The following is a 25,344-nucleotide window of genomic DNA, read 5'->3' on the forward strand; positions in this document are numbered from 1 at the left end:
TGCTTCTCTCCACTCTCCAGCAAGAATAGGATCACAAACAGAGAATTCAACACCTTTTCAGTAACTTACAATTAGACTAAAAAAAATCACCATCCCCATCATGCTTCAAACTTTTGAACGGTCTAGAAACATGAATAGCATAATTTTCACTATTGGGATTTTGATCCAAGGAAAAAACAGTGGCTGAAGCTGATAATAAAAACATGGTTGTGCTAATATATTTATCTTTTGTAAAAATTTAGCATTGGAACTTTTACCTGCGTTCAAATTTTTATTCGGCCACTTCATGAAAAAAAAAAAAAAAAACATTACAATTTTAATGGAAAAATGATGTTATTGGGTTAACGGATTCATTATATGGCATCAGCCTAGTTTGACACAGCTGAATATTTTCATTTCCATCAAAATCACCCTAAAATATTGGAGAAATTGATAAGTACTTTAAGTGTATATTAGTGTTTTTATTTTATAAATTAATTTTCTTCCACATCAGAATTATGACTCATTATTATTTTTAATTTAAATTTTAAAAATATTAATAAAATAAAATTTTAAATTCTAAACCTTAACACCTTAGATCCTAAATCTTACAACCCAAATCATAAAATAAAACTAACGTTAAACTACCAATGTCTGAACTCTGAAGCTCATCCCCTTAGACGATTCTCCTTTTCTTCGTAGTTATTGTTTAGACCACTTTGGAGAATTCCAGATTCTTGATGTTGTTGTGCTATTTTGGAACAGAATAAAAATATTTATTTTTTCTAAAAACAACCAAGAAATTGTCTAAAATATGTACATAGTAAAATTAAATTGAACCATTCAGATATATTGTACCAGCCGTTCCCCTGTTTTTCCCCTGTTTTCTGGCATCAAATGAAAATAATAACACTGCACAAGAGATATATATTGTGACTGTTGTTGTGATGTTCATCCTTGGGATTCGCTTCAATTCAAATATATCAAACAAAGCAATTACCCTTTATATAATCAAGTAAGATAAGATAGCAGAAAAAGTAGACTTTTATGAAGAAATATGTATATTTAAATGATGAAGCACCTTCCTTAGGTGGCAAGAGTCCTGAAATTCTATACAACTAGATTGAACGCTGTTAAGAGAGACGTGTCCAACTAACGCAAGTAGCAACCACGAACGCTAAATGGTTGAGGCACCACATGATTCAGATCAGACTCAACATTCTACAGTAAAAACATCCGTACTTTAAATCAAAACGAAAACAATTAATTTGTTTCCGTATCGACTGCCATGTCATCATGAATCTTGGTGAAATTGCATTGCAAGTTGCAAACATCCTCACAGTAGTCCGTAGTCCACACCGAAAGTGTGGTGTACTCACCTACACGCTGCAAAACTTCTTCAGCGAAAGAATCCGATGATCCAACCCTCTCTCCTCTTCCGGAATCTCCACCACCACATTCAACGGCTTCCTAGGGCACATCACCGGCGGAGGAAGCGACGAGCAACCACCAGCTTCCACTTCAACCGCTAATTCAACTGAAACCGGAATCGAGCACGCTTCAACCGGTGTGGTAACCCGTTTAACCGGTGACCGGCAGAGAGGGCAGTTGGAGTGAGATGCGAACCACGCGTCGATGCATTGGCAGTGGAACGCGTGGCTGCAATTCGGCAGCACACGGCCCTTGTCTCCGTCTTCGAACTCCGAAAGGCAGACGGCGCAGTCTTGCAGGGGGCGGTGCACGGCGGAGGAGAAAGTAAAGGTCGGTAGGGACTTGAGAATGGTTGGATCCAGTCGGTCGTTGAAAACAGGGGCGGTGGCGGAAGTGGAAGAAGCTGGAAGAGTGTGAGGGAAGAGATGGCGGCGGCGGCGTGCGCAGAAGTGAGCATAAGAACGATATAGGATGATTACGAGGATGAGTATAACGAGAAGAATTGCAGATCCTAGCATGACCTTGCTGTTGTGAACATACTTTTCTTCAATATCTGGGTCCAATGCCATGAGAGAGAGTTGTTATGTTGAAAGTTGAAACAATGGGTGGATGAGATGTCGGTTATAGTGGTTTGTGTTTGGATCATATCATCTTCATATCTTTTTTTATATATATATAGTACTATAATTATGAGGCTACTGTATAAGGATTATTATTATTATTACTTAGAATCAAATAACATCGTGTAATTAATTCTAGATAACATTGTCGTTATGTTCATTTCTTTTTTCTTTTTTATCTTGGAATGCTTATCTGGCACACACTTTTAATTTCTAATGCAATTTTGTAATTTTTTTTTTCTGCCACTGCTGCTACTTGATTGCTACTCATCTTTGAATTTCTTTTCATTTCCACGTGATCGTGTATTTAATGGATGATTCTTTCTTTTGGCATCTGGACAAAGAAAAATCGAAAAGGACTTATAATTATGGAGGAATCTCTCCATGCGTGTCCTAACAATACTTGCTGCTCAATATAAAATGTCGAAATTTTATTTCCCTCACATAAAAGATAATTAACACAGATATAGCACAAGTATCAATCATAAATGTAATCATTTTCATGAGAAAAGGCGTTACATCTTATTTGGTCTTTATGCCGTAAAGAATTTGGATAATTTATTTATGGATTTATAATCTAGATAACAGAAATTAGAACGTTTTATTTAAGTTTTATGGTTAGATACTTGGGCCAACTTCTACTACTACTACTACCATTTCCTCCTTCATTTTTGTGTAAAAATTTCGCAGAAACAAGTAACTAAACGTGATGAACCAATTGACAAACTAAGTAGATTTTCGTAGTACAACAACACTCACTGGTCACTAGGGCGTGGGTTTTTGGCGACTAAAGATGAAAAGAAAAGAAAAAGACAAGAAAACAAAAAAGATGGATAAACACATCCAAATTAATTGGTTGGATACATGTCTAGGCTAATTTTTTTTTTTGGTTATAAAAGTAAAAGTGGTGATATACCTTAATATTATAATTTTTGGTGTTTTTTAAAATTATAAAAAGTACAAATTTTCTAATTTTTCTTAATACAAATCGGGTCTAATTTGTGTACTTCTAGAAATCGGACAATCGGATTTTTGTATCTCTAATAAATCGGACGGTCCGATTTCCGCTTTTTTAATTAAACGATTTCACATTTGAGAATAACACTTCAACAATCTACATTTTAAAAAAACAACACTACCACTTCAATATTAAAAATAAAAAAAGTAAACGAATTATTCAAACTAGTTTCGTTTAATTCACAAGTTAATCGAACTAGTTCTATTGAACGTCTTATATTTACAAATTTATTTTTTTGAATAAAAAACCCATCCATTCAAAGTGATTAACCAGTTGAAGGACTCGGAATTTCGCCTAAATAGCATACTACGCATGCATTAGGAGTACAGTATATGGACTTATAATTATACAAGTATTTTTTATTATTATTATTGAAGAATATTGAAATATACAATAGGAGATGATTTAAAATAATATTGCATCGCAAAATGCCCAATTCATGAGATGGAATTATCAAAAGCAGGAAGCTAAAGGATTCAATTCCAAGAAGCACCTTTATTCGTCAATTTTAATTTGTAATGAAAAGAGCAATCAAACGAATAAAGTATTCACTCTCTCTTTTTGAGCACCTTTTTAAAATTCATATTTAAAGTTAATGCAACAAAGATAATGAACCAAACTTTAAGCCTTTGGCATCTCAAACACATCGCAATCTACATATATATGCATCCACGACCACCAACTGATAGATTAACCAAACTTTAGAAAGAAACATCAACGATCGTGAATGTCTTATTCGCCTAAAATTAAATAACCTGGAAAAAAAATAGATTATGTGATTATTAGGCTGATATGCCACTAATCCACTTTAATGAGAGTAGCCACCCGTTGAATATTAAATCCAAAAATGAACCAATCGACATTGTTTTCTTCCCATTAATTTTTCCGTTGAATTATTTAATTTAGTTGGTTCTTTTGCGGCAAACTAGTACTAATACTGGCCAATAGCCATACAAATGCAAGTTGCACACTAAGAAACAAGAGGGTATAGTATAGAAAAGATTATTGTGATTGGGGAAAATAAAAAAATAAAAATAAAAAGAATAGAAAAGATTTTTCAAACAACACAACTTGCATTTGCTAGTGAAACAAGATTAGGATGGAAGCAATGCAATTTGATTATTATGTTACTTTTGGAAAGCACAATAAATTAGGCAGCCGCATTAATGAATTATTCAAACATTCTTTTAGAAGTCATAATCAACTACCAATGCTACCCCACAAACTCCATCCTAAGCATCCATGATGGTAATCCATGATAGATTGTTATATATTCTTGAAAATATGTGATGTGTGATTTAAGAACAAAGACAATTATTTATTTTGAAGTTTAAAATATAATTTAAAACATGTATATTGAGAAAGACAGCTTTATATACCCAAGTATTGAAGCATGAAGTAGTGGTGTCACAAATGCACATAGTGGTTTTCATATCTGTACAAATTGCTAATGTCCATCAAATCATTAATCCAATTGGACTATACTAAGAATTATGTTATGGACAACAACTGGAATTATTATATCTTGATTAAACCAACTCCTGTTCTACCCTTATTGCTGATAATAATAATTTAAAAACCAAAAACTGTTGAGAAAAAAACATCAGAGCCTGAAAGTGAGTTGACAAATAAATAATGGAGGAGTAGGGAACATTGAGAGGGTGCATCCTAAGACCTAATGAAAAGTAAGTAGTTAGAAATCGAAACAAAAGTATAGTTCCAAATTATAACAAGCCAAGAACTACGTGCTCAGGTAGGTACCCTTCTATTGTGGATAGGATACTCCTACCTAGCTATATAAGAAAAATTAATAAGCATCCTACAATGCATTCCTATCATACACTGAAATTCGTTATTTGTTTTCGTTATTGGAATTTATTTTTAGGGTAGTTCTTTGGTGGCCAAGGTTACAGTGACTAAGAGTGGCTAAATTTTGACTGACTAATAAACACATGATATGTGTAGAGTTGGGTGAAAATTTTTAGTTAGAGTGATAGGCTTTATTGTTAGTGAGTAGTAAGGTAAAAGAGTAAATAGAAGGACCAAAATAATGTGTATATCATGTGGGCCTTTGTTTTGAAAGAAAAAAATATATTAGTATTTTTTTAAGTGGATAATTCCAAAACTTTAATGATTGGGTTTTAGTGTGAAAATCTATTATAATGTTAGATCAATAAAAGGTCATGAACTATTAATAATGAAAGTAATAAAAAAATAAGAACTAAATCATGTAATATTTATGTGAGCTCTTATTATTAATGTATTTGTGGCATGATTATATGAGAATATAAATTTATAAAGTGTTAAAATTTATAAGAAAATATTTTTATTTTGAATAAAAGTAACTATTAAACAATATTATTGATATTATCATAGTTATTATTATTTTTGTTCTTGTTCTTATTGATATTACTATTATTATTATTGAAAATTGGTAATTTTTAGTAGTTTTGTTCATTTTTTGGTGAATATAAATACAAAATTATTTTTAACAGATAAATTTTATTAATTTATATGTTCAAACTCTACAAATTTTGAGTGTAAATGGTAATGATTTATGTGTATGTGCACAATTTTAATAAACATATGTGTAAATTGTATATTTATTGTGTACAAAATCTCTATAAATATAAGTACAAATTATTATCGACTAAGTGCGGACAAAAAATGATAATATTTGTTAGTCATATAGCACTGCTCTTATTAAAAATCTTCATAATAGTTTTATTAATAAGATTTACTTTTTTACTTTGTGAATTCACTAAAACCAACATCCGTAAATCTTAAATGTATAATGCCATATCTTCTATAACTTATTTAAATAAACTAATTGAAAATCAATTATACCAGATTGTCTTAAAACTGAATTCACTATGAATTTTGTTTTTTCTCTTAATATTTATATAAAATGTGGTCCTTGTATAAAATTTTAAAGAAACGAATATAAAATCTGCAAAACCACCATGATTTGTGAAGTCAATTTGTTAGTTTTTATCAACGTTTATGGTTTTTTACGATATTAATTTGTTAATTTTTATTTAACTAAAAATTCTTTGTTTTTTAATTTGTATATCCATGATTATACATATTATTTGTTAATTCCATGATATAACTTTTAAAACTAAAGAAGAAATGGACATTGACAAGCAGAAAATGTAAAAATATATAAAAAAAGAGTCATTCGTATTTTCTTAGGATATTCATGTAAGATTATGGTAAAAGATATTTTAATCATAATAGTGTATAAAATATTTTTGTATTTAGATTACCAAAGACGGATCTAAGATTTTTAATATGAAGGAGTTGAATTATAGACAAATTTTTTAACCTTTTTTTTAGATTTTTTCATTACATAAAAGTAATTTAAGAATAATATATAGTTATTGAATTGATTTTATCCAAATATAAAGAAAAAATCTTATAAGTTATTTTTTATAATATCATTTTTTATATGACAATTACATAAAAGAGACAACAATATCGATAATATAATATGAAATTATGATGGACCAAAAATTTATAGTGTATTTAGTTACAAAAATTATTAATTAAAATTACTTAAAAAAATCATAAATTATTAATTATTTGAAAGGTATAACACTGTTATCAAATATAAGATACGAATATTAAAATAAAATGATAGCTGAAATTAAATAAGTTAAGATAAAAAAAAGTTAGGTTTATTTTGTTTTTTTTAGAATGTAAAATTAAAGGAAAAATTGAACATTTTTTTTACAAGAAAATAACATCTAAGATGCACAATATAATTACCATAACATAATTCTGTAAGTCATTACTAAGATTTTATATAATAATATAAATGCTAAATATGTTATTATTAAAAGAACAAACAATTTTTTTTAAAATTAGATATAGAGATAAATACATAAAAACTAATTTGATAAGTACAAAAATTTGAGTGTATGATATTAAATTGGTTAAGTAAAAAATATTAGAGATATAAATAATTAAGATATAAATTTATTACATAATAAAAAATTAATACATATAAAGCTACTAAATTACATAATATTTTTTATTTCCTTAGACGTATATCCCATATGTAGACATAAATTTTTAAAATATTTAGATGGTCGAAGGTGCAACTATCTCCTACATGTTACAATAAACGACAAAAACAGAATAAAAATAAATAAAAACTGAAATTCATATTTTATATTTGACTGTAACTCAAATAAAATTGTATATCTACAAACATATAAATTTAAACTATAAATTTTGTTTTCGAAAAAAATAATCTATATATAACCTTCTAATGTGGTATTTTAGTATAAATTTTTTACATTTAAAATTTTAAAATAATAAATAATTATAATAAAAAATTTTATAAAAGTCTAACCAAATTTATACAGTATGATTCTAAAAATATTAGGGCATAACATTAATAAAATTATTATTTCTCTTTTAATAATAATAATAATATAAATAATAACAAGAACAAAAATAATAATAACTATAATAATATCAACAATACTGTTTAATAGTTATTTTTATTCAAAATAAAAATATTTAATTATAAAATTTTAATGCTTTATAAATTTATATATTCATATAATTCATGACACAAATATATTAATAGTAAGAGCTCACATAAATATTACATGATTTAATTCTTATTTTTTTTTTAAATTATTCTCAACATTAATAGTTCATGACCTTTTATTGATCCAACATTATAATAGATTTTCATACTAAGACCCAACCATTAAAGTTTTGAAATTATCCACTCAAAAAATTCTAACAGATTTTTTTTTTCTTTAAAAAAAAATCCATATGATATACACATCATTTTGGTTAGTTTATTTACTATTTTATCCTTTAATAATTACTAATAATAGACCCATCATGCTAACTACCAACTTCCACCTAACTTTTCACATATCATGTGTTTATTAATCAGTCAAAACTTAGCCATTTTTAACCACTATAACTTTGCTACCAAAGACCTACCCTTATTTTTATTGAGTTTAGCAATGTATAGATAATGGAAATGGATGAGAAAGTGCATAAAGCAAAGGAAAAGCATGGGAACAAATATCATGTAGTAGCACGATGTTGGATTCAGATTCTCCAAATTAATCAAATAATACGGCATGTTTATCAGAGAGCCCAATGATGTGACTCATTATTCTTGCACCAACTAAACTTTTACTCCTGCTCCCTTGGTGGATTATTATCTTCAAATATACTAATAACCTTACCAACACAAGTAAAAAAAATATATATCAAATATGGATATCTTTTCAATTTGGAAAAGCGTTTTCATCTTTCTCGGCTCTACATACTATGGAAGCCGTGACACCCTTAGATGTTTTTCTATTTGAAGACGCATTTTAGGCTAGCGTTTTTAGTTTTTACTATAACATGCTAAAAAATGACGCCTAAATAAACTGGTTTAAAAAGAATAAATATTTTTTTAATAAATTTTTCATGAAACAAAAAAAAGATGGAAAATAATGATTGACAAACGATAAATCAAAAGAAGAGAGTTGAGCCCCTTTTTTTTTTCTTGAGAAAGTTTAAGAGACTATTATTTTTATTAAAATTTTATCAGCACTTAACCATTAAAAAAAATGAGTAATTTTATATTATTAGATGTAATTTTATATTATTAAAAATATTAATAATAACTAATTGATAACTATAAATTACAAAACTTGTTAGTTTTCTAACATTCTTCTTTTTTCTTTGGGTGATAAGTTGGTCAGTCACATTTTTAGACACTATATCATAAATTTCGCACATTACACATTTATACATTAAACTTTTTAAGGATTTCTATCTATTATTTGGTCTCAACCAAATGTCATATCCAAATGTGATTGTTCTCAAGGTAAATGAATCGTCACTATGCCAAAGCCTCGACCACAGCTGAGCCGCTTGTGTTCATTGTGATCGGCTGCAACTGCAATAGTGCTACAGGCCTATATTTGGGTAACATTTTTAAGGACAACATCGAAAAAGTAAATGGGCTGACCCAAATAATTGAACCATAGCCTTTGAACCAAATAAATAGTTTCAACCCAAAAATGGAACCAAAAGAATCCCAAAGGAGGAAGCCGAAATATAAAGAATAAGATAGTCATTCACCGACTAATTTGAATTGGTCAAGTAATTAGTTCACTTATTTGTTTAAAGGTAAAAATTCAGGTGCAGTCGACTTCACATTAAAAATTGTTAGATGATTTAACTAATTTAACTAAATTTTCATTTAACAATTCTGATATATCAATTTCAGGTGAAGTGGACTTCACCTGAATTTTCATCTTATTTAAATAAATATCGGAAATTCGAATACACTTCTTAAAAACCCAAGCTAAAAAATACATATGAAAAAAAAAATCCTTGACCAAAAAAAAAAGATAATCACTTGCAAGTTGCAACTAGTTAAGTAAATTACGGTAACGAATCACAATGGCCTGAGCCGAAAGTAACGCATTCTCCAACAAAACAACATAAGTATCTGATTAGTGATTACAGAATTTATTAACCCTGAAAGAAAAATATCGGAAGGAAAAATTATTCGTAGTTTTGTTTCTAGAAGGAAAGCTAATCAATTAGCTTCGCTCTCAGAACAGCAAAATTCTCTCCCCACCGACAATTAGACTAACACAAATTCTGTTTCCACTTAACTAAATTCCTTCTGATATTTAAAAAAATAAACAGAATAATATCGCATTTGCAATTAAAAAAAAAAATGACAGTAAAAGAATAAGCCTATAAAATAGGTATTATAAAAAAAATGAGTAGTCAGTTAGAAGTTAAAACTAAAATATCTTTACAACTTGAAATAAGTTTTACACTAGAGACCCAAAAAAGTTGCAATATATTAATTAACCAATATACATATACAATTGAAAAAAAAAACTAGTGATAATATTGTTAGCCAAAGAGAAAAAAAATAATAAATAGGTCTTAAAAATATTTTACGATAAATTTATAAGTTTTCATAAAAACATTAACATATCAAGCAAACTTTTTTAAAAAATGTGTTATATAGATTTACAAAAAAAATAATGGTAAATAAGTTTTTAAAAAATTAAAATACATATTTTATATAAATTTCTGAAAAATTAAAATATTGGCCACAATTTCTCCTGTATTTCAATCTTTCTTAGAATTTATTTAGTATTTTGTTAAAAGATTCATAAATCTATGGCAAAATTCATGACATGTTATTTTATCATTTTAAAGACCTATCACTTTAAAAAAAAATGGCAATGAATAATGACCATAAAGCGGCACCATTCATTTTCTAAAAGAGATGTTAAAAGGAGTAAATTTATATGTAATTATCTTTATGTGATGTTGATAATTAAAAGTTATTAAATAATAATTTAAATATAAATTAAATGTGAGTGTTTATAAAATAAAGAATAAATAATTATTTTAGTACTTAAAAAATTTAATTTTTGACAAAACGAATTTCAACATGTATTTTTAACAAAATAATCTTTAAAAAATATATTTTATTCGATACAATGATTTAAATATTTGGTCAATAGATTATTTATTCAATCAATAATTAATTTTTTTTATAAAAATACTAATTTATTTTTGTCTTCTCCTATAAAATTACTAATCTACTTTTATGATGTTATCTTATTATCATTATCTATCCGTAGTCTACTTCCTCCATCATTTTCATCCAATCACACTCCACAAACTCTAAATTACTCTCTCATTCACCGTTCACAGTGCCTCACGTTCTTGTTCTGCCTTTCACGATTAATCACACTTGGACGTTCGATGTCTGCCATTCTCTGGGCTTGGAGTTTTGCCGTCCACAATTTCCTATGCCTAGAGCTTTGCTGTTCACGATTTCTTGCATTTGGAGCTTTCTTGTTCGCAATTCATTAAATCTGGAATTAGAGGTAGCAATATGCACTCTATTCGCATATACTCTGAATTTATCCGATTAAATAGAATTGCTAACTTAATTTATAACGGATAGAGTTTTCGTGCGAATCGGTACGGGTGCACAGATTCAATTCTACTCGATTAACTCACATCTTAAACATGTATAAATACAACAAAATAGTAGATTAATAATTTTATTGAAATTTAATAATTGACCGAAGGAATAAATCATTGACCAAACTGCCTCAAATAAAATATATTTTTTGGGAGTTATTTTATAAAAAAAATAAATGTTGAAATTGGTCTAATGACTATTTAGTATTTACTCTCAAATTAAAAAAAGAGTAGAGAGTCAATGGTTTTGACTGAGCAATCTTTGTATTGTATTGTATTGAAGGCAGGAGAGGGAAGGGCAAAAGCGATAAACACTAAACGGTGCATCATCTTCACTCTGCATCATCTTGCTAGAATTCTCAAAGATGGAGAAGATAGAACACACGTGGGTCAACACCAACGGTATTAAAATGCACGTGGCATCCATAGGTTCAGGCCCCGCCGTCCTCTTCCTCCATGGCTTCCCTGAGCTCTGGTACTCATGGCGCCACCAGCTCCTCTCCCTCTCCGCCCAAGGCTACCGCTGCATCGCCCCCGACCTCCGCGGCTACGGCGACACCGACGCCCCTCCTTCCCCCTCCTCCTACTCCGCTCTCCACATCGTCAGCGACCTCGTCGGACTTCTCGACGCCCTCCGCATCGACCAGGTCTTCCTCGTCGGCCACGACTGGGGAGCCGCTATGGCTTGGTACTTCTGTCTGTTCAGGCCCGATCGGATCAAGGCCTTGGTCAACATGAGCGTCGTTTTCCGTCCCAGAAACCCTAAGTGGAAGCCCCTTCAGAGTTTGAGGGCTATGCTTGGCGATAATTACTACATCTGCAGGTTCCAGGTCAATTTTCTACCCGAATTTAATCCTCTAAATTTGTCCTTTAATTGCATTGCGACTACTTATGCACGTTCTGCTTAGGTGAATTAGTTTTTTAATATATGTATAATGCTTCAACCTTGTTTGAGTTCTTAGTTCTCACCTTAATTTCACAGCAACGTCCGTAATTGTCTAATATACGGTTCGTATTTGGTTTAATAATCAGTCTAAGTTCAGAAAGAAATGACATATTGGTTATTTGTGCTCAAAAGATGTTGGGGACTAAATACTTAATTTGGTACCTTGTACTATGCTAACTAAATATTGTCCCTTGTGCGTGTTAGTTCTTCTTTGACTCAACTTTTTCTTCCATCGTTTTCCTGTTTTGAGTTCCAAACAATAATGAAGGCTTCTTAATGCAACCTTCACAATTAAGTTCCTGATGTTCATGGATAAGTACCTGTCGAATCGAATTCAGAATTGACCACAAGTTTAAATACACTTTTATGTCTTATGGTAAAAATTGCTAGTTCCATGCATCCGTATACAGGTTAATATGTTGTATTTGGTGTGCCGCAGAAACCTGGGGAGGCCGAAGAAGAGTTTGCCCGAGCTGGAACTTCAAGAATAATAAAAACATTTCTTGTGTCGCGCGATCCACGCCCACCTTGTGTGCCCAAGGAGATCGGATTTGGCGGTTCACCTAATCTTCAGCTTGCTTTACCTTCATGGCTGACTGAAGAAGATGTCAATTATTATGCTAGCAAATTTGACCAGAAAGGCTTCACAGGCGGGCTAAATTACTATCGAGCTATTGACCTGTAAGCTTCTTCTAACTCTTACTGTTAAACATTAATATACGTATATTGTAGCTGCCTGGAGTTAAAATTTTCATTCATGTAATGGTACCAAGTCAATTCTACTACCTGTTGAGTCTGTTCTGATTTTTTGGTTTTAGTTTCGGTCTGCATCCACTCCTTCATTATATTCTCGAATTCCTTCCGCGAACTGTGACAGAACGTATGTTGTTTTATGGATATATGCGTTATCAATTTTCATAATCATATTACTTTTCTTGTTACTCTAGAATTAGTTGAACTTGCATCAATGATCAAGTAAAATTTGTTTATTGTGTACAGAACCTGGGAGCTGACAGCACCGTGGACTGGAGTACAGATCAAAGTTCCAGTGAAGTTCATTGTGGGAGACCTGGATGTTACCTATAACACTCCGGGTGTCAAGGAATATATACATGGCGGTGGCTTCAAGAAAGAGGTGCCATTCCTGCAAGAACTGGTTGTAATGGAAGGAGTAGCTCACTTTATAAATCAGGAAAGGCCAGACGAGATCAGCGCCCATATACACGACTTCATAAAGAAATTTTAATCTCCATTATCCTTCGTACATTCTATTTTCAGTATTTTGGCTCCAAGGATTTCGCTACCTCTTTACTTAGGTTACGTATAAAAGAATAAGATTACGCGTTAAAAACCATCCGCACCCAGTTCGAGCATTGAGTCATTCCCACATGACCTGGATCTGTAATGATTTCTAGGTGGGGTTCTTTTGGCAATTGTGTATTTATGCCTTCTGTTCTAAGTAATTCAGGAAACTGAATAGCTTTCGAGTGCGGCAAATAGACGTGTTTTTACGTTAAAATACAATTCATGTTCAAAACAAGTTAAAAAATATTCAATTAGACAAGCAAAATTCAACGATCACGAACAAATGAAGAAAATCTACTCATTAATCCTTTCATAGAGTTCATTAGAACAGTAGTGATAAACCAAAATTGTTGAGCGAGTTCCAATCCTTTTTCCCCTTTGAGGGAAGGAAAACTGAACTAAAATCAACTGTTTTAACGACACAAAAAAAGGAAAACAATACAGAACGGTCACATGATAAATCGGAAAATCCTTCATCTTTGAGCTCCAGAACTCAAACTCTGAAGCCTCTGCTATTCCTTCTTCCTCTAGCACGCTCAAATTTCCGTCCCTTTGCACGAACGTAGGGCTTGGTGTGACTATGGGGCACACCAGGTGCTGGTCCAAAGTGCTTGACAGCCTCGCGGGCATTCTTAGGGCCTCTAAGAAGAACCTGAAACAATATCCCAAATATAATTTCATTACTTTTTATACTCTGCTAACATTATTCCTTCCTCCATAGAGAACTAGTTGATTTGAAAAGAAATCATTACTTTAAATACAAGGTAAATATTTTCAAAACAAATAAATAAGTTTCAAATCATAATTTCCTTTTATTTTGAAACCCTAAAAATGCACCTAGCAAAACAGTAGAACAGAAGTGCTAGTTATATTTTCTGTTCCCTCTACAGCTATCCTAGCAGAAATGCAGAACACAGACTAGGGCCCTAATAGCAACTGTCATAGTGGATCTTAATTAACTGGGATGAAAGTTGCTGGAGACAAATAATACGTTATTAAACAAATAGAAAATACAGTGGTTTGAGGGGGTGAAAATGTAAAGATCGTCCAGGGATCAAGCAAATTATGTGCCAAGTACAAGAAACTCAGTACTCCAAATATCACCAATCATCAATGATATTGAGTGTTGGAATAGCAATGGGGACATCCGCTAAGACGATAACCATAACGAGTAACTAATTGGTCATTACAAGGGTAAAGCATTCGTAATATGAAATCTCAAAGACAGAAGAGAAGAGCACACAATACAGTTAAGTAGAGACAAGAGCTGAATTAAAATCCATACTGTGTTCTGGCCAAGAGGAGCTCTAAGAGCAAGCTGATCAAAGGTAAGACACTCGCCACCAGCCTTCTCAATCCGAGCTCTGGCAGTTTCAGTGAATCTCAGGGCAGTTACCTTCAATGCAGGCACTTCGTACACCCTAATATCATCTGTCACAGCTCCCACAACTACAGCTATCTTACCCTCCTAATCCATCCAACAAACAAAAACAAAAGCTTCTTTAAACTAACATCTCAGGTGATAGTTATTCAGTTCAAATGAATTGAAATAAAGAAAGGGGCATAGAATTGCAACCTTTCCCTTCATGTAACGGATCAAGCGGGAGAGAGATAGCGGTGGCTTGTTGACTTTGCTCATGAAAAGACGCTTGAGGATGACGGCGTTGAAGTTACTACCAGTCCTCCGAACAAGGAAACGGTATAGCTGAAAATAGGGCAAAAATTTGAATAACGTAAACAACAGAGGAATGTGCAAGTGATGATGATGAAGAAAGGTACCTTGACGAGGAGCTTGAGATAGATATCATTGGATTTGGGGGCTGTACGCTTGGTCTTCTTCGACTTACCTCCTGCTTTCAAATCGATGCCCTGAAACGAAACAAAAATTCAGAGTTGAGGTTAAATCTACAGAGAGTAGGGTTGGAATCGTTGAGAAGCAATGTTGGACATACCATGGTGGATGGAGCTGCTTGCTGCTGAGGGAATGGAGCTAGGGTTTTGTTTTTGCTTAGGGTTCATGTTTTTATCTGCCCTTTTTCCGTCAAATATTCAAAACCCGACCCGTTGACCCGATTCATTTCTTAGAGGGGCACATCAAATTAAATCAATCTTTGTAATTCTTTCTTCTTTTTATTTAACTGTTATGGTCCTTTTACTCCTTGTCAAATTTTACATCTCACTCTACCAACGCTTGATTTTGAGTAATACTTTTTTAAGATGTATCTGGAATTTTAACAGATACAAATTTTTTATTTTATTTTTCATAAATTAAAAAGATTATCCACTTGTATTTATAATTTTTAAAAAATAAAATATTTAAAAATATTTAAAATATAATTTTTAAAAATAAAGATATTAGAAACTTTTTATATTTTAAAAAGCTGAATTTAAACCATTCAAATTCTTTAAAATTAGAAGCTTGAAATTTAAAATTAAATTATTTTTTTCAAATAAATTATTGTATTACCATTTATTATCATTTACTATTTTATTGGTAATATTTTAATAGTAGTGAAAATTGTAAATATACTAGGGTGTGTGTATGAGTGCAATGCACAAAAAATCATATATTTGTTGTATTTATACCTGAAAAGTTTTAAAAATAAATATTTTACGTACACATTTAACTTATATAAAATAAATTTATATTTTTTGTCATTTATACAATTGCTAAACAATAGTATAAATTAAAAAATTCACAAAATACTTAATTTTTTAAAAAAATATAGTATAATAAATAAATATCTCAGTATTTATAAGAAAATATAGGTATATATTCTTTTATAAACAACTAATGATTTAGCTTATAATATGTGTCCTTCACACTCTTAGACCATATCTATAAAAAAAATTTAAAAAAATAAAAAATATAAATAAAAGGTCCAAATAACATTTCATTAAATGTATATATTAAACTAAGATAATATATGTAACATTCTATTATTCTAAGTTTTATTTTTAGCCATAAAGCAAAAGATAATAAAGCGTCACGACAGTTCTAAAGCTTATACAATAATATATATAAAAAAGAATAATAATACTAAAAGTTCGATAAATAAATAAAAGTTCGCATAAAATGAAATTACAAACGTAAAACGTTCACACACAATAACTAAAATGCATAAACACAAGAACAGAACATAATATACAATCTTATATAAAACTCCAAAATATAAGATAGTAGCTAATAGATAAACAATTTTTGTGTGTTTGTGTGTGTGTTTTATTGTAGCTATGGTGACCATAAAAAAATTGCTAATTGATTGTGAATACTTAATTTTTTAAAAGGAACTTTGATTTTGAGTGATTTTGTATTAAACATGATAAAAAAATTAATGATAAGGATAAGCATTTTAAACGGTGATTTGGGAAAAATAAAATTTTTTTGTTAGAAAATAAAGAAAAAATAGATGTTAGTATATCATCTCAATTTTAATGATAGAGTATCATGTGATATATTTTGATTGTTAAATTAATAATATAATATTGTTATATTATAATTTTAATATTTTAATTTTAATTTAAATTTAATTATAATTACAGAATGTTATGTTGAATATTTTGATTATTAAATTCGTAATTAGTTATTGATAATGATATATAAGAAAAATAGAGCGGGTAAAAGAAAGTGAGAAATATAAAAAAAAAAGAAAAGAGAGGAGGAGAGAAGTATTTAATTTTGGTGGAAAATATTTGATTTCAATTGTAATGAAAAAATAATACGTGGTATATTTTAGTTGTAAAATTAGTAATATATAATAGATATCTAAGATATCTAAAATTATTTAATATAATTATTCTAATCATAATTAATAAATATTAAATAAGATAATTTTAAATTATCTAAGTTTATTTTTATTGTATTTTGAATTGTAAATTATAAATTTTAAATATGAATAATTGATATAAATTATAATAAATAAAAAAAATTAAACTTTATTTAATTGATAAAGAGTGCAACACTTTTTATTTAATAAAAAAAATTTTAAAATAACTCTTTAATCTAACATTTATTTTTGGAAATTAGTTATTTTTTTTCCTAATGAATCAATATCTAATTACAAAAGATTTGCGGGTAACAAAAATTTCTCTCTTTTTGTTTTTTTAATTTTTTATTTTTCTCAAACCCATTTGACTTTGCCAATGGGTTTACACATTCAAGTTGGATCACAAAATGACGAAATTACCACCACAATAAACAAGTACAAGTTACTGCACTTACTTTATTGCTAATTCTTATTAGCGCTCCATTGATAACAGAGACAGCCACATATTACTTTTCTATTGGCAAGTCAAATATTAGCCACCAGTAGTCACTATATATTAGTAAACTATTTCTATATATATTAGTAAACTACTATTTCTATCCATAAAAATTGAAGATGCTGATATATCTACCCATAAAAGATAAAAATTACCATTTGTACCCATAAAAATTGATTTTCGTAAGCAAAATTACCCAAACCCTAAATAATTACATAAAATCTCCAAACTACCCCTTTATCTTCTCTCACGCACGCACCCACCCTCACTTACTATCTTGAGCACCCTCCCCTTTCCACACACTCTCTCTCTCTTCCTTCTCTTCTATCTTCTTCAATCGTCCTTCTCTCTTTCTCTCCTCCCTCTTCGCACTTTTCTTCTTCCTCTTTTTCCCCTATTGATGTCTCTCTCTTCTTTGTCGTTCTTCTCTCTCCTCTTTGCATTATGGTGATTTCTCCTTTTGCCGTTGCGAGCTCCATCTTCTCCTTCCCTTTTCTTATTCTTCTTCTTCTTCGGGAGGTTTTTGGCTTCAGGAAGTAGCAATTTTGAGTCATCTATTTTTTGCAACCATAACTTCTTCAATGTTGAGTTCCTTCTTTTTTCAAATGTCATATCTTTGTCTTCTCCTTCTCTCGGTGTCGCTGCTCTCTTCTCCTCATAGCGATACGTTTTCATCATCTCCTCCCTGCGTCGCCAAAATCGAATTAATGTTCTGTGTTATTTGTAACGAAAATAGTGATATTGAATCTGAGAAATTGACAATTTTTTGTGAAGGTTCTAAGAAATTAGGATTTTATTTTGAATCTATGCATGTTCTATTCTTCAATTTGATCTGAGTTTGTTCTATTTTGTGATTTTGAAGAGGATAGTGGCTAGGCTATGTTGATGTTCAAGAGGTGAGAGAGAAAAAGTGAGTGAGAGAGAGAAAGAGAAAGACATAGTAGGAAGGGAGATGACGCTACGACAGTGGTGGTTTAGGTGCTGCAGATAGTGAGTGAGGGTGGGTACGTGCGTGAGAGAAGAGAAGGGGGTAGTTTGGGGATTTTATGTAATTATTTAGGGTTTGGGTAATTTTGCTTGCAAAAATTAATTTTTATGGGAAGAAATGGTAATTTTTATCTTCTATGGATAAATATGTCAGCGTTTTTAACTTTTATGGGTAGAAATGGTAGTTTACTCATATATATATATGTCCAAAAGGGGAATTAGCCATAACTTGCAAAGTTTAGGCCGACTAGTCAAAAGATACAACAGAGTGATATAAAATGTTTACTTCCTATCTCTTTAAGTTTAAAGCAAAAGCTTCTAAAGCAAAAAAATATACAAAAAAAATCAAAAGTGAGAGAAATCTACAACCAAAATGAACAAAAGACCAAAATGCGATCCATGATCCGCTCTGTCACCATCCGCAAACTCACCAAGGTGGGTTGCGACCTCCATCTGAAAACAACAACATATGGTATGAGAATCGGAGGTTCTCAGTATGGTAACAGTGTCTAATAGATAAGATATAAGGTTATGGAAAGCCAAAGATAATTCTATGACTTCATATCGATACAGATATTTAAGTTTAACGAAATATATGAATTAAATCATAAACAGGGTAATCTAATTTAAGGGATCTCTAACTAAACTAGTCACCGCTGTACCACAGCCTTCACCAACCTATCCTCTATGCGATTCCATCGCCATCGCCTACTGCACCTCCTCAATCTCAACAGAAAACACAGGTAATGCAAATAAGTAAAGCACAAATGATATACATATACAATAAGTAAATCAAATAGCAAGTAGATATGTGATTCATTTAGGCATAACAAAAGTTAAGCAAAACAAACAAGCACATAGAAAATACATATGATGAATGCATGTCCTATTGGCTCGTGATATTACTTGTCGGTTCAACTGCCAACCTGACACATCCTTTCGAATGTAGCCTTTTTGCCACACCCAGGGATATAGTGTCCTACTCACTTTTTCTTGGCACTTCATGGTGTGTAACGTCTAGCCCACTTATTTTTACGCTCCGTGGATATAATGTCTGACACAGTCTTTCGGGTTATAGTGTCCGAGTTTACTCTTGCAACAGAGAAGGTTATGTGAGTGGGAGACTACCACATCCCCCACATCTAAAGGTAGGCGAGAGACTGCCACAACCCCTATGCTGGCGCCGCTACCTCGACAAGCAGGATTCACCATCGTCCTTGCCGAGGCACATAGCGACTTACCAAACCAATGTATTTTATATGAGTAGGCGACTGTCACAACCATCACATCTGATCATTGGCGGGAGACCGCCACAGCCCCTATGCCGGCTTACCAAATTTCAACATATCAATAATATATAATCCGTGTCAGTATTATGGGTCCCAAACTCATCATAAGTTCTCAAATTCATATTCTCATTCCATTCTCAAATCATCATCAATGTACTACTCCATAACTCAACTCTCACTAATTTCATCCACCCGTCTTCTAAAATTAAAGTATCATCAAACCCCGATTTGCCTAGCATAAACCGGAGAAAATTCTATTCAACTATATTATAAGTTTTAGTCATTTCTAATTTAATCGCCACTTTTGCTTCTAAGCTCTACGGTTTTGTTGTAAAATAATGCATGTACTTGTGAGAAATAAGAATATTATGAGAAATCAATCTATCCTTTATCAAAGTACTCTAATTAAAATTTACTAGTTTATTCATTGTACTTTGAAGTCTATAAATAAGAATTTTAGATATAAATTTTTTATACAACTGAAAAAAGATTAATAGATCCCACCTAAGTCATAGAATTCACATCCAAAATTTTAGAAATGAAGTAGATATGGATGTGATTAAAACATTTGAGAATTCTCCCACCTAAGAAAGCTATATAAAGCTTAGAACACATTCCTACTATATATGTTCTAATAGTATTGAAACAATTTTACAATTTGCTCTATTCAAAGATGCACGTCCGAGTTATAGTTTGTGGGCCTTCAACTCCTCGGGGCGTTGATGAACCGCTGAGGTTGATCCTCGGAATAGGAACTCTGGCGTGAAACCTGCAATAAAGACTTTGACGCTCAAGTTAGTAAATTCATAAAGAGCGGAGAAAGATAAAGAATAACTAGTAGTAAGACTAGAGTTGTATTTTGTGAGATAATAATGTTGTGCCTCTGGGGAGCTAAGTGATCCCGTTATATAGCCACTATGAGGTTAGTCTTCACAACGGCTTGCCGAGGTGGTTCTCGTATTATTCGGAAAGCTTATTGTTGTTTTTGAATATTTGATTTGACACGGGAATCTCGGTTGTTGGCGCTCTTGCGAGGATTTCGTCAGTTACGTGGTGTACTCGGTCAATCTTTTCGTACCCGAGGTTGTTATTATGGTATATAGCCCCTAAACTTATCCTGTAAAAAACAGGATGAGCTTTAGATATCCTCGGCGTGTTTGTGTAAGAGGATTGACCGTGTGAGTCGTACGGTGGACGCCAATGTTCTGCTCAAGGATGTACGTCCGAGTTATAGCTTGTGGGCATTCAACTCCTTGGGCGTTGATGAACCGCTGAGGTTGATCCTCGGAACAGGGACTCCAGCATGGAACCTGCAATAAAGACCCTGACGCGCAAGTTAGTAAATTCCTAAAGAGCTAAGAAAGATAAAGAATAACTAGTAGTAAGACTAGAGTTATATTTTGTGAGATGATAATTGGGAAGCTAAATGATCCCGTTATATAGCCATTGTTAGGTTAGTCTTCACAACGGCTTGCCGAGGTGGTTCTCGTATTATTCGAAAAGTTTATCGTTGTTTTCGAATAATCTCGATTGCTGGCACTCTTCCGAAGATTTCATCGGTTGCGTGGTATACTCAGTCAATTTTTCATAGCCGAAGTTGTTAGTATGATACACAATCATTGTATCATTTTTTCTGATACTTTATGAGTGCACACTAAAAATCACTTTCTTAACTTTTTCTATAGATACTAATTTTAAAAGCCATCGATTTACGTTAGTTGTAATTAAACCCAAAGTTTGTAAAAATTGGATTCAGATTATTATGGTAGGTAGACTAAAACTATTTATTTAAAAAAACTTACTCATTTTTTCTATAAAAGATGTATATGTCGTTTATTCTCCTTGGTCCATGTTTTAATAATTTAATAAATATTGTTTATACCTTTTTCAATAATAAAGTCAATGCCAAAGTAGACAAGTCCAACTCACAAAAGAAAGATCTAGAAATTCTTTTCATATTTGTCCGACCTACATAAAGAGCGAATTTATTGGTCCGTACGTTCGAACTATATGCAGAATCTTAACTATATCTACATATTTGTCCAATAATTTAAATATAAAAATCTTAACAATTCTTAAATAAAAAGAGGAGTAACCATCTATTATTATAGGTGGTAATAATTTTATCTTTTTTATTGTATAAATATTTTATCAAATTCAAATATTTTTCGATCTCAATCTAATAAAAATTTTCTCACTTATCATATCTTGATAGACAACTTTATTTTCTAGAAGAGACGTTAATATTATCATAAAAAAAATCTAAACTTTACATTTAGATCTAAATCACCAATTTTAGATAATCAACAAACAAATATAATAATTTAGATCACGATTTGAAAATTCATTCTACACATTCAACTTTTTCTTTCCCTCAAAATATATTATTATGACAATTGACAAATAATAACACTTTCACATTGGTGGAGTTGGTGCAACGGCCTCACCATATGCATCCCTTTAACAAATGACGAAGTTAGAGTATACACAAAAATGTGCAATTGTGCGTTATACAATTCAAAGTATATCATTTTATTTCGAATAAACGGTAAAATTAGCTTTCTAAAATTTCATACATTAGTAAAATTGATTCTAAATTTTTATTTAAAAATTCTAACATCAATAAATTTTATTCTTACTTATATTTTTTCTCATATATTATGGATTTTGAAAAATAAAAAATTTAGATATTTTTATGACTTGTAATTTTTTATTTTTTTGGGTTCATTAATTATTTTATTTTATATCTTTTACCTTTCATTTTCAAACATTGAAGTTTTATAAAACTATATTTTAGATAACCGAATTGATTTACCAGAATTTTTCATATTTTATTATATTTTAAATTTGTAGATTTAAAGTTCTACAATAAATTTAAAATACAGCCATAATTTATTCAAATATTCAAATAAATGGCACAAATAAGTAAAAAAAAAAAATGAAAATTGGATAAAATTAAACATATATAAATTTGATTGGGGTTAAAAAATTTGATTGGGGTTAAAAAACTTGAGAATTAATAAAATAAAAATTGCAAAAATTGGTTTTACTAATAAATAAATTTATGAAGCCATTTTTAACCATTTTCTTTCATCGGAAATCTCCATCCTCACTAATAATACATTTTAAAACTGAAATTTAATATTCATCTTAATTGCATATGTTCTCTCAAATATTTAAGATAGGTGGTCAAATTCATGTATCAAAAATCACTCTTTTTTAATTAAAGTGAGACTCATGCAATGCCTAGAGTAATAAATTAATTATATTATATCGTGTATTTTAATAAGTGTTATGTTATTTAGAGATTGATTAGATAATATATAAATTAATATTAAATTTAAATTGTTTTATACTAAAATTATTTTATAAAATATTTATTTGATCATTTATATATAATTTTTTATAGTTGTTTAACTAAAATGTATTATAAATTAAAATATAGTTTATTATTTTAAAAATTTAAATTCATTTATTTTTAAAAAAAGTCTAGACTTTTTATATTAAAGTCGTATAACACTACATCTTCATTTGTTGTTTTTTATTTTTATATTTGTTTTAGTTGTCATATTTTATCTTCTCATGTAGTATTTTTTAGGTTGTAAATAATTAAAGAAAAAATTTAAAAAAATAAATGAGAATGAAACACAAAAAATATAAATTAGTTTTATAATCATGATATATTTGAATATACTTAATAAGGAGATGTGTCAAATTTAAACTCACTTGGTATAGAAAAATGAATAATAATAAAAAAGACAAAAAATATAAATATAAAACTATGAATTAATTTTATAATAATAATATATTTAAATATATTTAATAAAAGAATGTGACAAAGTTGAACTTGTTTGAAGGAATTTTCTCTAATTAGTATGAGAAATTAAGAAATAAAGAGTAGTAAAATCTTATATAGCATGTATAAGTAGATCAAATAATGTAGTAGTAAAGTAATAACATGTTTAAATTGTAAAACTTTAATATTTATAATTTTTTATAATTATTATTATTATGATACTTTTAATAGTATATTTATTGTATTTAATTAGTACTTTATATTTTAATCGAATAATAATAGATAATTTTTTAATTTTTTAAATATCTTTTAATAAAAGATGATTGGTTAATTTCTAAGTTTTGCCAAATAAATAAAATTGTTGATATAGTATTATTAGAAGAAAAAATATGAGTTAAATACAATATAAAAAAATTTAAATATTAATTTTTATATAATAAAAATAGATAAATAAATAGATTGAATTTTTTTAATATTAATTTAAATTTAATTTAATTTTATAAATTTATTATTTTAATATTTAATTAAAAATATCAAATATATATTGTGATGCCATTTAATAATAAAAATAATAAAAAAATTAATATAATTAATTTAAAATATTTAAAAAATGAATTTAATTGAAAAAATTATCGAAAACCATTTGCAAAATAACAAATTTTCAAGAATGAATTTGTCATTTAAAAATTAAGTTGCAAAGACTATAACAAATGTTTATCGAGGACGAGTGAACGGTTTTTCAATTTCTCACACCATAATCCCTAAATTCGCTCCATTTGCTCCGTTAACAAGCACAACCAGGCGATGCACTCCTCCAAGCCCCCTCGCCGGAAAGTCGCTCCGGCGAACGGCGACGACTCCGGTGACAAGCTCGACCAACTCCTCCTTTCCTCTGCCATCTGCAACAACGAGGACCTCGGCCCCTTTATCCGCAAGGCCTTCGCCTCCGGTAAGCCGGAGACGCTCCTCCACCACCTCCGCCAGTTTGCGCGCTCCAAAGAGTCCGAGATCGAGGAGGTCTGCAAGGCACACTACCAGGACTTCATCCTCGCTGTCGATGACCTCCGATCTCTTCTCTCCGACGTCGACGACCTTAAGTCCTCCCTCTCTGACTCCAACTCTAAGCTCCAGTCCGTCGCGCGTCCTCTACTCTCATCGCTTGACGCCTTCGTCGAGACACGAAACGTCTCGCGGAACGTCAACCTCGCAATTGAATCGGTGCATACATGCGTGGAGCTGATGGAGGTGTGCTCACGCGCGAACCGCCACCTCGCCGGCGACAACTTCTACATGGCGCTAAAGTGTGTTGACACGCTCGAGAGGGAATACTTGGAGAAGACGCCGTCAACGACGCTGAAGAGGATGCTAGAGAGAAAGATCCCGGAGATCCGGTCGCACATAGAGAGGAAGGTGAGTAAGGAGTTCGGCGACTGGCTGGTTGAGATCCGAGTGGTGAGTCGCAACCTTGGACAGCTGGCGATCGGCCAAGCTTCAGCAGCGAGGCAGAGAGAAGAAGATCTCAGGATCAAGCAGCGCCAGGCAGAGGAGCAGAGCAGGCTCAGCGTTAGGGACTGCATTTACGCTTTGGAGGAGGAGGAAGATGATGAAATTGCCGCTGGTAGCGGTATCGGTGAGGATGGATACGGAAACGGAGGTGGAATTGTTGGTTTTGATTTGACTCCTTTGTACAGGGCTTACCATATTCACCAGACGTT

The 25,344-nt window shown here is 30.9% G+C and overlaps 4 protein-coding genes across 4 annotated transcripts in view; 2 read left to right on the forward strand and 2 right to left on the reverse strand.

The window, feature by feature from the left end:
- Window positions 1-1,005: 1,005 nt before the first annotated feature.
- On the reverse strand, window positions 1,006-2,065 carry LOC107492472 (RING-H2 finger protein ATL5). The gene has a single exon (XM_016113499.3). The coding sequence runs from the start codon at window positions 1,977-1,979 to the stop codon at window positions 1,359-1,361; it is 621 nt and encodes a 206-aa protein (XP_015968985.1). The 5' UTR covers window positions 1,980-2,065; the 3' UTR covers window positions 1,006-1,358.
- A 9,223-nt stretch (window positions 2,066-11,288) lies between these two features.
- LOC107492471 (uncharacterized) lies at window positions 11,289-13,444 on the forward strand. The gene is made up of 3 exons (XM_016113498.3): window positions 11,289-11,873; window positions 12,429-12,670; window positions 12,989-13,444. Exons 1-3 carry the CDS (start codon window positions 11,409-11,411, stop codon window positions 13,233-13,235), a joined length of 954 nt encoding a protein of 317 aa, XP_015968984.1. The 5' UTR covers window positions 11,289-11,408; the 3' UTR covers window positions 13,236-13,444.
- Window positions 13,445-13,578: 134 nt separating this feature from the next.
- LOC107492473 (60S ribosomal protein L18) lies at window positions 13,579-15,386 on the reverse strand. Its single transcript, XM_016113500.3, has 5 exons — window positions 15,247-15,386; window positions 15,074-15,163; window positions 14,871-14,999; window positions 14,580-14,762; window positions 13,579-13,946 (listed from the first exon to the last, which is right to left on the reverse strand). The coding sequence occupies exons 1-5, from the start codon at window positions 15,247-15,249 to the stop codon at window positions 13,788-13,790; spliced, it is 564 nt and encodes a 187-aa protein (XP_015968986.1). The 5' UTR covers window positions 15,250-15,386; the 3' UTR covers window positions 13,579-13,787.
- Window positions 15,387-24,339: 8,953 nt separating this feature from the next.
- LOC107492475 (exocyst complex component SEC15B) overlaps window positions 24,340-25,344 on the forward strand; it is a 3,768-nt gene continuing 2,763 nt past the window's right edge. The window contains 2 exon segments of the mRNA XM_052263174.1: window positions 24,340-25,341; window positions 25,343-25,344. The exon segment at window positions 25,343-25,344 is cut by the window's right edge and continues 1,507 nt beyond it. Of these exon segments, the coding sequence (XP_052119134.1) occupies window positions 24,434-25,341; window positions 25,343-25,344 (910 nt within the window). The 5' untranslated portion in view covers window positions 24,340-24,433.

The sequence above is a fragment of the Arachis duranensis genome, chromosome 6 (genome assembly GCF_000817695.3).
Source record: "Arachis duranensis cultivar V14167 chromosome 6, aradu.V14167.gnm2.J7QH, whole genome shotgun sequence".
Taxonomy (NCBI): domain Eukaryota; kingdom Viridiplantae; phylum Streptophyta; class Magnoliopsida; order Fabales; family Fabaceae; genus Arachis; species Arachis duranensis.

Bases quoted from the DNA above. Each gene is read 5' to 3' on its own strand.
- LOC107492472 (XM_016113499.3), bottom strand. From the start codon at position 1,979: ATGGCATTGGACCCAGATATTGAAGAAAAGTATGTTCACAACAGCAAG.
- LOC107492471 (XM_016113498.3), top strand. From the start codon at position 11,409: ATGGAGAAGATAGAACACACGTGGGTCAACACCAACGGTATTAAAATG. The intron at 11,874-12,428 runs GTCAATTTTCTA...GGTGTGCCGCAG, and splicing joins ACTACATCTGCAGGTTCCAG to AAACCTGGGGAGGCCGAAGA. The intron at 12,671-12,988 runs GTAAGCTTCTTC...TATTGTGTACAG, and splicing joins TACTATCGAGCTATTGACCT to AACCTGGGAGCTGACAGCAC.
- LOC107492473 (XM_016113500.3), bottom strand. The intron at 14,763-14,870 runs GTTGCAATTCTA...TGGATGGATTAG, and splicing joins TCCGTTACATGAAGGGAAAG to GAGGGTAAGATAGCTGTAGT. The intron at 13,947-14,579 runs GTATGGATTTTA...ATATTGTTTCAG, and splicing joins CTCCTCTTGGCCAGAACACA to GTTCTTCTTAGAGGCCCTAA.